Here is a 15196-nt window from a genome sequence, read left to right on the forward strand (position 1 = left end):
CATCCATCCACCCACCCACCCACCCATCCATCCATCCACCCACCCACCCATCCATCCATCCACCCACCCATCCATCCATCCACCCATCCATCCATCTACCCACCCATCTATCCACCCATTCATCCACCCACCCATACATCCATCTATCCATCCACCCACCCACCCACCCATCCATCCATCCATCTACCCACCCATCCATCCATCCACCCACCCATCCATCCACCCACCCACCCATCCATCCAGCCACCCATCCACCCACCCACCCATCCCGCCCCCCTCACCGTCCCGCGGGCACAGGGACCACGCCCCTTTCCTCTAGCCCCGCCCCTTTCTCCACCCCTCGCCCCAGACACGCCCACTCCCCTAGCCCCGCCCACCGGGCCTTGCCCCCCCGCCAGCGCCGTAGCCCTCGGGCGCATGCGCACGGGCCCGGCGGCCCGCCATGTTGGCGCGGGCGGTGACGCGGGGTGCCGGGAGGCGGGGCCAGGCGGCGGCTGGGCGGGCGGGCGGGCGCGGGGAGCGGGGCCGCGCTCCCGGGCCGCGCTCGGGACTTCGGGAACGCTCCGCAGCGGGGCCCGCGGCCGGGGCCGGGCGGGCAGCCACAGCCCGCAGGTGAGAGGGGTGCGCGGGGCCGCTCTCCGGTTCTGCCCCGCTCGGGGTCCCGGCGGGGCCGGGGGGGCCCCTGTGTCCTGCGGGGCCTGTGCGGCCGGGGGTCGCGGGCCGGCCCTCTGTGAGCGGTGCGGGGCCGGGGCGGCGGGGTGGGGGCTGCCTTTCTGCTGGGGGAAGGGGGGGGGGGGTGTCCGCCCCGGGGGCGGGGGGAAGGGAGCGGTGTTTGCAGCGGGGGGTGCCCTGTTTGCAGCGGGGGGCTCCGGGGGTGCCCCGGTTGCTCTTGGGGGGAGGCGGGGGGTAACCTCTCTGCGAGGGGAGGGCCAGCGTGTTGCAGTGTGGGGGGACCCGGTTTGTGAGGGAGGAAAGGAGGGGAGCCCTCTCCGCGGCCGGGAGTGCCCTGCGAGGGGGAAGAAGGAGGGGTGCGCCGTGTGCAGGGGGGAGAGGAGAAGCGTGCCGTGCCTCCGGGGGGGTGTAAGGTGGCCGGGGAGGAGGAGGAGGAGGTTAGCGAGGGCAGGCAAGGGGGTCTTGCAGGAGTGGGGTCCTGGGTGGGAATGGCGGGGAACAAAGCGGGGCTGGCCCGGCTGGGGGGGGGTCACAGCTGGCGGCTTGCTTCGGGACTGGGCTGGCTGCTTTGTGCCTCTCTGAATAAAGTGTCTTCAACTCTCCTTTTCCAGGCATTGTTTTGCAGCCGTTGTAATCGTTTTCTTCCTTCCCTCGACCCTTTCTGCTCGTCAGTGTTTATTGTTCCCTGGGCTTTAAATAGGCTGGTTGAGGTCTGGGTGCAGGAAGGAGTTTTGGGGATTAGTTTTGAGATGCAGCCATTAGAAATGGGGATGTAACTGTAGGTTGTAATTAACTTGCTGGTTTCCTCTTCTCCCTGTTTGCATAAAATTTAGGCCGAGCTCTGTTTTTGCTAGGTACTCTTCAGGACTTTTCGCCTCTGTATGAAAAGTGTGATAGCAACTTGAGAGCCCTTTGGAGTCTTGGCTCAGGTCCTTTGTATAATTCAGGACATGCAAGGTGCACTTCTTTTTCGGTTTTGTATGGCAAAGGGCTCTTGAGCTTGGATGTTCTGGGCATTAATGAAACTGATGCTGACTTGGACCTGCTGTGAAGTCTGCATCAGAAATATCTCCCTTGGCCATTTAAATATGGCTCGTATATTTGAATAGAATGCCACAGAGGAGTCTTCCTTAGTCTTTCCCCAGTGTGCTACGTGTAGTGATAATGCTAATGAAGAACCTTCAGGGCACTCTCCCCACTTCTCTGATTTCACGGTAAAGCCTGTTCTGCAATCCCATTTAATACTAGAATACGCTGCGGAGTGTTGATAGTAAAAAAAGTTTGGGTAGTAACTAGGATTAAATGCTATCCTGAATGCAATTCTTGTGATCTCTTTGATTCTATGACTTTCAAAATTATGCTCCTAAACATTTTGCTTTACTTCTGAAGTTCAAAAAATTGTAGTGAGCTGCCAGCACAAATTAGTGTGCTGCTCTGCTTCAAAGAAACAAGACTGTTTCTAGTGAGCCTTGGCTTGACACCAAGGTGTCAAAAATGAATTAAAGTGACTTTGCCCCAGCCAGCATTTTTTTAAAAATTATTTTAAAGAGTTTCTTCTGCTTTACTGTAAAAGATTCACTAAACTGAAAGTCATCTGAGGCCGTAGTTCAACCGTACCTAATCTGTAGCAGTAATAGTGGCTTGGGGAATTCTGTGACTTGTGGTATCGCTGGCACAACTGGTGATGCCAGGCATGAAGCAGATCAGCAAACTTACCCAGCCAGAAAAAAAGGGTCATGCACAGACTCCCTGATCCAGTTTGCAGTGGAGTCCCACAAATGATAGCAGAGCATGTCTGTGGGGAGATGAACACTGGGATCATCTCAAACAGCCTGTGATGATTTGGCTCGCTCAAAGCAGGGCTGAGTGGGGAGAAGCAGAGAAGGGACTATGTTCAGCTGATATCGCTACAGAGGCAGTGTGTGAGATTGATGATGAATCCTTCATTAAGCTCTAAGGGGGCTCAGAGGGGAAGCGAAATGTAGCTGCTGCAGAAAGAGCTCCTGTGCTGGCGCATGAACTGGCTAGAAGCACAGTGGGATTGAGCATACAAAGTAAAGCCTTGCTTTCTTCCCCCTGAATTCTAGTAACCTTAAATGTTTTTTTTCTTTTGTTTTGCAACAAGCTGAGAAAAACATCGGAGTTCCTTAAAAAAAAAAAAAAAAAAAAATCAAACTGTCTCATGTTAAGTGTATCTCACAGTAATACGATACTTGTGTATGTTTCTTTGACAGTGGTGATCAAGCCCAGGATGTCTGGATCTAAAGGCATAACCTCTGCTGTCTGAATTAAAAGTTGCAATGATGTTACCTTAAGGGCTATATGTTCTTAGTGTGGTCCAGCTATTAGAAAGGGGTAATTAGTCCACACTACAAAGAAACATGTTGGTAGAGACTCCAAATGAATTTGCAATGTGCTCTGCTAGCACTACTGTATCACCTCCACAAACACCACAAGCAAAGCTGTCAAAAATGCTCTGCTTTTTCATGGTTGTTATATTGCTGAAGTAGCTGTGATGCTTAGTACGCTGCTTTTTTTTCTTTACTATTTTAGTTGATATATCTGTGCTGGCAAAACTTTCTGAGAAACTGCACTGGCAAAAATTGAACAATTATGAAGCATTTGTTTTAAGAGCTAGCAGCCTCAGAGAGAGTGTTTGGTGTTTGGCTGTTTCACTGTTTCACTGTATCAATAGTACAAAACTTTTCTAATGACTCATAACAGCTTATGAAAGTTGACTTCGATGGCCTTAGGCTAGGTTTGCAGGGATAGATAGATGCCTTTATCACAGATCTGGCATGGTGTATATGGGTGTCAGTGTGAGTGGGAGGTAAAAGCTTAAATACTTATATGGTCTACTTTCCTTTCAAGGTTCTCTGAGCTTTTTTTAATTCTCACAGCTGTATTGCATTGTCAGAATACTGGATGGAAACTTTTTTATGGTTTCCTTTTTAACTATTTGTGATGCAACAGGTTTCTTAAAATTGGGAGATTAAAGATTTACGGATAAATTGAAAATGCCAGTGTGGAAGAAACTTTTCTTAGTATATTTGCTATCCCTAAGCAAAGTGTCTTTGCTTAATTACTTCCTAGTTTTTCAATGTTAGATAGTATCTGGAAGAAAAAGCATGCTTTCAGTGGGCATTCAGGGTAACTGATAAGTTTGCTGGCTTCATCTGAATTATTTTCATAAAACTTTGTCCCTAAGGGTTTTTCACAGTAGTAAGTGTTTGGGGGTGAAAGCACACCTATGCTATATAGTGCAGATGGCCTGTATCCTGTGTCAGAAGGATCTGATAAGGGAACTAAGCACTAAGTACCTTGAGGTGCGAGATACAGGGAACTGCAATTTGTGACTTGGTATTGGTGACAGGAGTGTTTCAGAAGTGGATTTCTTGAAGGTATCTTTTGGATTATGAGGTAGGAAGGGATCTGTTTGAACCCAAGAGGAGCTTGCAAGCTGGAACAAAATTTGACTCCTTTATTTTGCCTGTGTGTTTCAGAAGACTAACAGTAAGAAAATTCAAAAGATTTCCCATGTTCAGTGTCCTATAGTGAATTTGATGTCTTCCATGCCTATTTTGAGAAGCTGTTTTTAAGTGAATCAGGTGTACTAAGTTTTTGAAGGAATGTACCAGCTACTGATTTCTGTTGTCAGTGTTTTTGCTTTAAACTTGTTCTGGGAAATATGTAATTTTGTTTCCTTTTGTGGAAACAGTGCTTTGTTGTAGATACTAATGACACTGGTCATATGATTTCTTGGGTCTTTTGTTTTAACTTCTTTGTGATTGATGCAGCTGCTTGGTGGTGCGTTCTATAGTTGTGAAACGCGAGAGATTTGTTTGGCAATGTCAACACGCTCTCTGTTTTTAACGCTACTCTGCTTCGTTTCTTTAATATGAAGTATTTAAAATATGAGAAAGCATAAGTACAGGTGAAAGTAGAAATGAAAATAGACTGTGAACGGAAGTTTTGCTTTCAAAGAAGTTCTCAACCTGTTGAGAAGAAGTTGCCCCAACTTGTAGTTGCTTAAATTTTGGGGAAAACTTAAACCCTTTTTCCATTTCCATATTAAAGAGCATCAGTCTTACCAGGTGCCCCATGCCTGCTTGAACTGTCAGGATATGCATTTTGCTGTTCGTTTCCAAGGGACCCTGCTCCGGAGGGGTGCCCGGACAGTGGTGCCCGTGGAAGGCCATCGACAGGTCAAAAGTGCTGATGTTTTTTTGTGCAGGTGTGGATGGGAGCGGAAGCGGAACTGGGTGTCAGTAGTCAAAGCAGCAGGACTATTTCCCCATGATGTCAGACACCTTTCTTTGGGTTCTTCTGCCTACTGGTGTACATACTTGTTTGTCCTGCCTCTCGGAAGTCTCTTAATTTGCCTGAAGGTGGGAGGTATAAGCTGCTTTAGGACAGAGGTCCTGTCTAAGCTGTTCCAGCTTGCTAGTAGAAAAACAGTTGGTACAAGCATGTGGGAATGTGTTGCGCAGGTCTCATGGTTAAAACCAGGGATGGGATGATTTGAGTTCCCGTCCTAGCTCTGAGGACTTACAAGTAAATGTTTTAACAGGTATTGCAGTCCTCAGCATCTCAATGTGTTTGTCCCATTATGAATGTAAATTTCCATCTTTGCAGGGAAGCGAGGGAAGAACCTTGTTCCTTTATTCTTGGTGAGAAAAATAAGCTGAGAGGGCCAATTTTATCAGTCTGTATCGTTCAGAAATTGCAGACCAGGATTTAGCAACATGACAAATGAAAACTGTGGTGCATTGTAAACGAGCTTGATTACACCTCCATCTGATCAAGTGCAAACTGTTGTTATAAGGAAGGTAAGGTTCCATGTCATGAAAAAAATAAGGCAGAGTTTTTGAGATGTATGAGTGATATGATTAAATATTAGAGAGAATCGTGTAGGTTGAAGAAAGCAAGGATAAACATGTGAATTTCAACCCAGTTTCCTTTTCCTGATTGTTTTTTGGTATCTCCATGTGAGTGGTCTGTTCTAGTTTCAAGTTGAATGTGTTCCATGTGCATTTCATTTAGCATCGTGGGAACTTTGATTCTTTTGAATAACTGACCTTATCTGATAATGCTAATGTGAAATATCCAGCAGTATGTATGTTAAGGTGATGATCTGAAATATCCAGCAGGATTTTACTGTATTGGCCCAAACCCCAGCTGCCTAAAGTTGAAGGCCTGTTTCTGTTATACATTGTTGTAGTATATTTTCTACATATTTAAATAACTCTGTAAGAAATAAATGTGGAACATTTCTTTTAAATTTAAAACTTCTTCATAAACCTGTTATGGGTTGAAAATTAACCAGAAGATTCACACTTGGAGGGCAAAATCTGATGCTAGAGGCTTTGGAGGCAGTTTGGTGCTGCAGGTCCCTCATCTGATGCGTCTCTGGGTGGTCCTGCCTTGTGCCCCGATCTCCTGCTGCAGCAACCTTGGCAGAGCTAATGCTTGTGTGATTGCAGGGTGATTTCTTTCATGCTGCTTATCTCATGGGAAACTAACCCACTCAGTAATGTTTTTATCAGTTTCCTAACTCACCCTGTGGCTACACCTTGCTATTGCTCTCACAGGTAGAGACAGGAATGATGTGGCTGGAGGTGAGTGGGGCGAAAGCAGGACTGCTTCTCCCAGCAGATGCTGGGGATGGAGCATCAAACTCAATGCTGCGGGACCTGGACAATGCTGTCACTTCAAACTAGTCAGGTTTCCAGATGCCTTTAAAGAGATGTTCCTGGGACTGCTGTTCTCCAGGTAGCTTTCCACCTGTGTAGGAGCTGAATGATCCACATAAATTCATGCTTTCAGTAAATCTTTACATGAAAGCTTGAATTCTGCACTGCAATAAGGTAGGGGGAAAGCTTTTGTCTCAGCTCTGGAGGAATCAAAGCACTGGCCTGTGTCTTGCTCGCAGATGTTATCTGGCTCCTGAAGGAAGCCAAGAGGGAGAAATGGGTTGCTCTTCTGCCTTGTCAACTTTTGGTTTCTCAGTGCCTGACTCTCAAGTAGCTTCGGTGTTACGAAACAGGCATGGTTCTGGGCAAGTTTATGGCTGCCCACAGATTTTGAATAGAACAGAGGAAGTGAGTAGAACATCCGTTATTTAAAGAAAGCTGTGAGTGACACTAGAATCTTACAGACGTTGGCATGTATTCTGTATATATATTTTTTTTTTTAGAAGCTGATTATCCACCACGCGGGCCAGAGTTGTAGAAGGCTTGTATTAATAGTTATTCCCCCCCCCCCCCGCCCCGATCATCTTTCTGCTCACTGCTAGTGAGTAACTTTAGTAGCGACTAGAAGTTACAAAATACATATGTGGTTGTATTGCTGTCACTTACTAACAACTCTATTTTATTGCCTATTTATGTTGGAAGCTTTTAACAGGAACAGAATGTAACCAGTTTTGTTCTCTTTAATGTTGAATTTGTAATTTAGCAGTGATTTTATTGCATCTAGAAATTTAAGCGGGCTCTTGTGTTTGCTGTTCCAAGCTTATTTCTATATAGTGGAATTAAAGTATTTCCATCAGGGTATATGTCCTATGAGATATATTTATATAAACTAAAGATTTTGCAAGCTTACACCTTTAAACTGGAAATCATGAATTAAACACTTGAGCTACAAAAGAATTAAAGGATAACTCTAGATAGTTCAGCAATATTGAATCTGAATTTACTAGATCACTCGAGTTGCCTTGCATTGCTCTTTTAGTGGCTATGCAAATTAGACCAGTCTCTTGTGGCTGCTCACATTTGTCACGGAGGAGTAATGGTAAATGCATAAGCATTCACTGTTTCTGTTCTTCATTAGACTTGGGCAATATAAAACATTGACATCGTTAATGGTAGAAGGGTTAATGTGGGGAGTTTTGTAATCTAGGTGAGACTTGGTACCATATCTTTCCCTTTAGTCTGAAAATTTTGTCCTTAATGTCCAAACAGGGAGTTTTGTTATTTAAAGGAGAGCAGTAATGAGATGATCATGTTATCGGCTATCTTGGAGTTGGTGGAAGTGTCATTAACTCAACTAGTTACCTTAGTGATGTTGGTGGTATCGCTTGCTATGGGAGAGCCTGGCCCATATCTTTGCAAGTAGGCTAATCTTTTTTGGGAATGGTTTAGTAACTTATCTTAATGTAAGGTTGAATACATGGAGGAGTTTGCAGTGAGGCTCTAAATGGACCATGATACAACTCCCCTAGCATCTCTCTTTAGCAAGAAGATAGAGGCTGAGATGTTGGGGTTTTTTTTCCTACCACAATTCCTTACTTGTGTTTTTTTTCTTTATTTGTAAAACAGTCTTGCTGATCTATATACCTGATGGCATGGACTTCTAGAAAGTTTGTTATTTTTGGATGATATTAAATTTTAGGATTTCACACCTTTTTTTTTTTTTTAAAGAAAATTTTAATCACTAGTAAGAAAGTATGCTGTATAACTTTTAATGAGTTACACCTAAATTATGTTAATACTATCCTATCTAGTCTATCCTCTTAATTTTTTTTCCCTATGAAATTGATGGTACTATTTAAGAGCCACAGTGATGGACCAAGACCTTGGTGTGATAGTGCTTCACATGCACAGACCAAAAAGGCAGTTTCTGTTCCCAAAACTTGTTATGCTACTGTAGTCTTTCTTTCACCTGTTATTTTTGTTGGGCTTGTGTGTGGTGGTGGGTGGGGAGAGTACAGCAGAATAACGAAATGGTTAACATTGTAGGCAACGTCTTAGTAAGCACGTAGTCTAACTTTAGCCTATGGTGGTAGCATTTTTCTCTTGCAAAACTTGTAGCCGTAAGGCAACATGATAGATTTTACCAGCATCTCTTGCCTTTCTTCGAGGGCAAAGGCTTGCCTGCAGTGTTGCTATAGGTGCTCATGTGGCTGTCCTGGCTTGTGGAGCTCTGTGAGTTATATATTCTCTGAGAGCTAGGGGAAATAACTTCCCTGGAAAGGACTGAGCAAATGTAAGCAAGACTTGCCCTCCTCTTAAAATTCATTCCTTGGGTGATGATGAGCGTGCCAAGAGCCCTAGTTTCTTTTGGGATGCCTGCAGGGGTTTCTTGTCTGGTTTTGCTGTTCGCCACCATTCCTGGTTTGTAGAAGGAGTAAGTCAGTGAGGGGGCTGTAAACTTTACCTCTGGCAGCTGAGAAAATTATGTGAGCTCTTCTGCAGAATGCCAGCTGAAGCTGGGGTGGTCTAAACAGCCTGAATAATCACTCTTTGTATTGGTTGATCCTGAGTAAATAGGTTAGAAAGTACTTAAGAGCAGCTCAGCTGGTAGCCTTCTGGCAGAGAGCAAGGACAAGCAGCTGAGGGTGCTGAGCTCTTCCATGGCACAGCTGTATCTAGAGGAGGAGATCCAAACCCAGGGCAGAGGTTCACAAGCTGAAAAGCTGCTCCACAGGCAGAAATGTGGCTTCTCTCCTGAAAATAACTCTGTGATTAAAAGTGAAGTGAGAGAATCCCAGAGTTTATTGTTCTTGTAGGGAATCAATGTATTTTCTGCTTAGGCTGTAGTGATCTCCTGGTGTGGAGTGAAAGAAGTGGTTAAATTTAGACATAGTTTATGGGGATGCAGGGGATGGCTGTAGTGCTAGCCCTGTTCTGACAGTGCTGCCAGGCTGGCGGGCGCTGTGGGACGTGGTGTGGACCAGCTCCCATTACTAGTTCAGATTGTTTATTCATTAGTAAAATTAATGGTAGGAGAGAGTTGGGCTGGAAAATGCGAATGAATGTGCAAGAGAAGAGGTTGCATGGCAACACTTTACAGTCCTGAACATGGAGTCAAGAATGAATAATGGTGGAAAGAGAAGTGGGAGGAGGAAAAAATGAGTGGGTTGGAGGAAAAAACGCTATCTTTGTATTGACTTTATTGTTTCAGTGCCATCCCAGATGTGTCTAACAAGTCTGACATTGTTTGAGATTTTCATTACTGAGAGCCTTTCATAAGGCCATCCACTGTAATGCTTGTGTGTGTCGCTGGAGTAGCCTGACACGGCTTTGCAGAGATGCAGGTTATGCAAAATGCTCTGATAAAGGGATGGTGAGAAGCCTGGATCTTACACCCAGTTTTAGACAGCTTCTTGCTACTAGGAACTACTTTCTAACCTCCTGTCTTTCCGGCTTTCTTCACCAAAATGACCTAAGAGGCTTCCTGATGACTTGTCTGTGTCATCCCCGACACATTAATATTCTTTTAATTCTAGAATGTATGTCTTGCTGATGGCTGGCATACATAGATATGCATCTGTAAAAAGCAAAATAATTTGACACATTTTAAGGAGGAGTATCAAAAGAAAGAAAGCTTCATGAAATAAGACTGAAATAACCTCTGTAATCTTTGGGTAACTGTTTTGGTAAAGAAGTTTGAATGTCCTATAGTATTTCATTTCTTATCTGTTACTATTGGTTAACTTGCAGTTTCCTATGTGATTTTTGTTAGTATTGTTTCATTGTTTTAACTGGATGAATAACTTCAGGTCAGTTACAAGGGCTTGTAATTGAAAAAATGTTCGTTCATTGAATTGTAGAAGTGACCCTCGCTTATTGGTGCTAACTGAATGTGAGAATACGAGTTGCCAAGTGTAATGTTTCAATTTTTTTCTTTTCTGAGAGGAAATGCAGAGGAAGCGAAAGCCGGCAGCATTGTTGCTGGTGTTTCCTCACTCTGCTTTACATTAGAATGAATAAAAAAAATGACTGCCATTGCAAATGACAATACTGCTAATTCCTCTTTGCATTTTGGGGTAAATGGCTGCTTTTTTCCTTTTCAATTGGACATGCTATCTTTTCAGCATTAAAAAGAAAAGCAGTGTCTCCTCCCAGCTCCTGCTCTCCAGTTGTTAATTCTGGCCAGTAAGATGACTTCCAAATGGCTGTGAAACCTTTTGCTGTAACTTTGTGCTATTTCAACTCTGTTGTGACTGGTGCTCTTTTTGCAGGACCAGCCAGATAGCTTTCTACTGTGATAGCAATTGTGGGGTGAATTTATGAAAAGCACACTTGGCTTATTGTCATGATGCAAGGTATTACTTCTGTTAGGACTTCTGTACCTCTGTGACTTGTATGCATTTAGTGATTTACATAAAATGGTGGCTCTACTTCTGAGATATACAGAGACACTGTCTGACTAGTTTAAAAGCAAAAATTAGCTCTGGCTTTTTTTTATTCTGCACTATTGTTGAAATTGATTTTTATTTGAAGCTGTGGTCTTGCAGAATTGTGTATGAAATACTCTGTACACATGGAAAAGAATAGGACGCCACAGATTTGTAGTGAGTGATGTGAACTTTCCCTCCAGGCAAGAAGTGGGGCTATCCAATTTTCCACTCACAGTGGAGATAGAGCTCAAAGGGCTGCAGAAGCCAATAGTTAACTCTGTTGGAGATGGTGTAACCTGCAGTTCTTTAAAATAACATCTACAGTGAATAATAGTGTGCAAACGTGTGTGACAATATTTTTTCTCTTCCTGAACCCTGTTCTAGATGTCAAAATTAACCTGGACTACTTGGGAATGGCGAAACATAGCCCTGGGATCCTGCCATGAACAGTAAGAAAGTTGAGATGCTTTCTGTATGCAAATAATTATTTTCTTTTAATGGCTAAACCCCAGTGAAACTGTTCCTGTTCAGTTAACATAACTAGGCAACACATTGTGTAGTTCAGTGTGGATGTGCTCCCAGCTTTTCATGCAGTTACGAGGCAGTATAGTAAGTCAGAGGGGTGGCTCAGTAGGGGAGCAGTCTTCGGGGAAACAATTCTGGGGAAGTCTCTGCAGCCAGTATGACACTGGAGGTGGGGAGGCTACTATGGGTGGTGCGTTATGAAATTATTGAGGTGGTAGCTGGAGAATGCTTTCCTGTAATGTGTAATTATATTGTGAGACTCCATTGTTATCTAGTGTATAATTATATTGAGACTCCATTGTCAGGGGATATCTTGAGCACAAATTAGTTTGAAATGTGATTAGACAAATTAGTGGAAGAAAAAATTGTGGAGTTGTAAAGACTATGTTCTGGATGCAGTTTGTGGGAAGTCGCTAAAACGCTGGCTGAGGGAAGCTATCGGAGTGCAGTGTCATGTTACTGGCGTCACTCCTGAATTGGCTGCTGTTAGTCAGGTAGCTTGGCTAAATAGGTCTTCAGTCTGACCTTTCATATCTGGCTTGTGTGTGGTGTTTTCCTTGTATGAAACTTGGCATTTAATAGATGTTGATTAAATGGTTTATGCATCCAAGAAAGCAGGCACCTTGAAAGATACTGAGTGTTGATCAAAATACTCAGATATTTTTGTGTTCTTGGTAGCTTGAAACTTTCTAGTTTGAAGGATACATAAATATTTATGTATGTACATGCTCTGTGATACATAAATATTTATGTATGTACATGCTCTGTATTCTTTATATAGCCTTTTCCAGATGTTGCAGGAGGCATCCTTAAACTGATGCACTGAAAATTATTCTGATTAATTTTCCCAGTACAAAATAGATGACTTATGAGAGACTGTGTGGGTGAGTAGCGTGCTTGTAAAGTGTAAATATTCAGCAGACGCTATTGATGCTATTTGTCAGCCTTCACGGGGACAGAAATTAGAAGGCTTTTGTATTGTTAAATATCATGATTTGGATATAGTCAACTGGAAATGAGAAGCTCTTGGAAACTCTTGTATCTAAACTCTTCAAAGAAGTTTAAATGCTTAACATGCAAATGTTCAAATTAAAAATACTTCATTTTCTCTTGTAGAACTCTCTGACCATGTCATGTTTAATTCTTCCATGGGAGCAGCGTTCTACCCAGGGCTTTCAAAAGCTGGTTGATATACTTGAAAAGTTAGGCACTGTTAATATCTTGAAAATCTCAGAACTCTTCTTTGAAGAAAATACTGTAATTGTTAAATTGCTGTGGATCAAATTATGTAGCAGTAGGTCATTTATTAGAACAATTGATAAAGACACAGGAAGCTGTTTAGTTCCTTGTACGAAGTAGTGTATGTAACACAAGGAGATACTGTTAAGACTGAATGCTTTCAGCTTTTTAAGAAATTTGTTCAGCTTAGCTGAAAAAGATAAATGTATGTATTTGTAGATTATTAAATAGTTTTGAAATCTTACCAGAATGCAGCTAAAGCTTCAGTTTACTTTTTCTCATCATGGATAGACTGAGCTAACTATTTAAGCTGTGCTGCTCAGAGGTAAAACATTCATGCATTTTGAACTGTCCTATTTAGTAAGCGTCACTGTTTGAAAGGTAAGTCAGGGAACTTTGCTGTTCACAGGTTTGCTCTGACAAAACCTTGTGATTTCTTGTGGAGTTGAGAACAAATGTCTGTAATGTCAGAGAATAATCATGCATATACAGTGTAGTTAAAAGGAATTTTAAGGATGGAAATGATTCTTGGTCCAAGTTGGGACATCTAGAATGATCTTGGGTTTTTTGTTCCCTGCCAATCAGTTATCTAAAAGTTGTGTGACTTCTCTGGCTCTTCTTTTGAGCTGGTTATTGGAACCAAAAGAGCTAGACTGTTGTACTGGTGTTCAAGGTCCTCGTGTTTGGGAGGTTCTTAATGTCCATTTCTAGGACAAGTAGCATTAGAAATCCAAATCTCATCTTGGCTATTAATACTGTAGTGTTAGAAAATGTCCACACGCTACTAAGTAATAAGCTAAATTATCAACATGTGAAACACGTCTTAATCAACTCTCATGTCATTTGTTTGGCTTATGATAAGCCACTGAGTGGTGTGTGCTATGTTGTGCTCTGGATAGCCTTATGACCTACTGTTTCCTGAATTGTCAGTTCAGTGGTTGTGTCTTTTTAAGGTATGCTCAAAATAGCTGTTAGAAAACAAGGGAAAACTAATGCCTTTAAGTTGATCTCCAGCTTGGTGTTCCCTTAGCTTCCACCTTCACCCATTAACAGCACTCCAAAATTAGTAAGCTTGCTGATGGTGATTGGCGTTTGAAGTCATGCGGACTGACTTGATCCAGAAGCATTTTTCCCAGGCCTTTATTTGCGTATGTAGATTTTTTTTTTTCCAAGGATGTGGTTTAGATGAAGCCTGCAGGTAAAGGACATGGCCGATGAAAGTAACAGCAGGTGGGAAGGCTCAGTGTTTAATGGAAAGTGATTCCAAGGTGGCTTGTCACATGGATATTTGAATGGTAGCTTAAGGAAATACCATGGATTTAATTTCTCAGTGAAGCAGGTGGCTCTGATACGCTGGTGTGTGATATAGGAGAGGGGTGCCAAAAGTTTTTACAGCAGAAAATGGGAAAGGGGGCTTCAATGCTCTGAGCTTTTTGGCTTTTGTTGTCAGATAATGTATGCTGGCTATCCAAAAGTCACTTTCGAAGACTGGAAGATTTCAGTCTACTGAAGTGTTCATTATTTTACTAGAAAGCTTCACAGGATTTCACCTTCTGTTGTTACCACTTGTTTTCAGTCTGGTGTGAACTGGCCTTTTCACTAGCCCTTCCAGAGCAGTTGATGCCTCTAAATCTGTGGCATACACTCCCCAGAATGGAGCTCCTGACAAATAGAAGCAATCCATGTAGGCTAAGAATCATGACTCTCTACTTTCAGGGCTCTTGAGAGATAATGATTAAAAACCTTCCTCCAGTCATAACACGGAGGCAGAAGCCCATGTTGCCTTTAATAGAGGAGTTGCATGGAAGATGCTTGCTTTATAGTCTGGGCACAGACAAACAGGAGTATAGGCATTGTCATCGGGAGGGACCTGCTCCAGATTGTGGGTGTAGGGATAGCAGTGGGACGACAACAGCATTTTAGACAGCTGCCACTGCCAGACCATCTGGGTGCCATGCACAGCTCTGAATGGTGCTTGGAGCTGCAGCTGTGGATGAAGAGATGGTGCAGATGTTTGGGCCAAGGGCAGAAGAGACAGAGCAGTAGTGCTGTCCAAGCAACAAAGCCGACGTGAACTCAGGAGAGTTACTAACCTGACAGGTCTGCATGTCTCTGACAGGGAGCTCGCTTGTCTCACTTGCGCTTTCCTGTGTTTTGGGACACTGGTCTGTGCTGCCTCCTTGTCCTCTCCCTGTGCTGGCACCTTAAACTCACTGCTGTGTGTTATCTGCAGCGTCCTCCTTGTCCCCCTCTCCTTTGTTCCCAGGCTGGGATTGCTGTGTGTGGAGCTGATCTTGTTAGGGCTCAGCCTAATGGGAGAAAAGTCCATTCTTTCCCTGGGGTTGGATTACACTATGCTGTAATTGCTGAAGCTCCCGATTTTGAGAGTGTAATATAGGAGCATCTGATGTGGCATAGCATTTTCCTGCTGCCTATGGTGCCATTTTAAACTGCAGGTGTTTTACTTGGATTTGATTTATAACCAGTGTAGTAATGGTTCTCGATCTTCTTCAGAGAACTGTTTTGACTTGCTATACGGGTGAAATACTATACTGAGAAGCTTGTTTTTATACATAAAATATTACTGAAGACTTCTAAGCTTGTGTGAACATGCTGAAGCTTCATTTATTTTGTGTT

The 15196-nt window shown here is 43.3% G+C and overlaps 1 protein-coding gene across 7 annotated transcripts in view; it reads left to right on the plus strand.

The window, feature by feature from the left end:
* Positions 1 to 506: 506 nt before the first annotated feature.
* KLHL13 (kelch like family member 13) overlaps positions 507 to 15196 on the plus strand; it is an 87317-nt gene continuing 72627 nt past the window's right edge. The window contains exons 1-2 of one of the 7 annotated variants that reach the window (XM_029996813.2): positions 507 to 612; positions 11180 to 11244. In XM_029996813.2, coding sequence (XP_029852673.1) covers positions 11180 to 11244 — 65 coding nt within the window. In that variant the 5' untranslated portion in view covers positions 507 to 612. The other 6 variants (XM_029996815.2, XM_029996814.2, XM_029996816.2 and 3 more) reach the window with 6 other exon arrangements.

The sequence above is a fragment of the Aquila chrysaetos genome, chromosome 21 (assembly GCF_900496995.4).
Source record: "Aquila chrysaetos chrysaetos chromosome 21, bAquChr1.4, whole genome shotgun sequence".
Lineage (NCBI taxonomy): Eukaryota > Metazoa > Chordata > Aves > Accipitriformes > Accipitridae > Aquila > Aquila chrysaetos.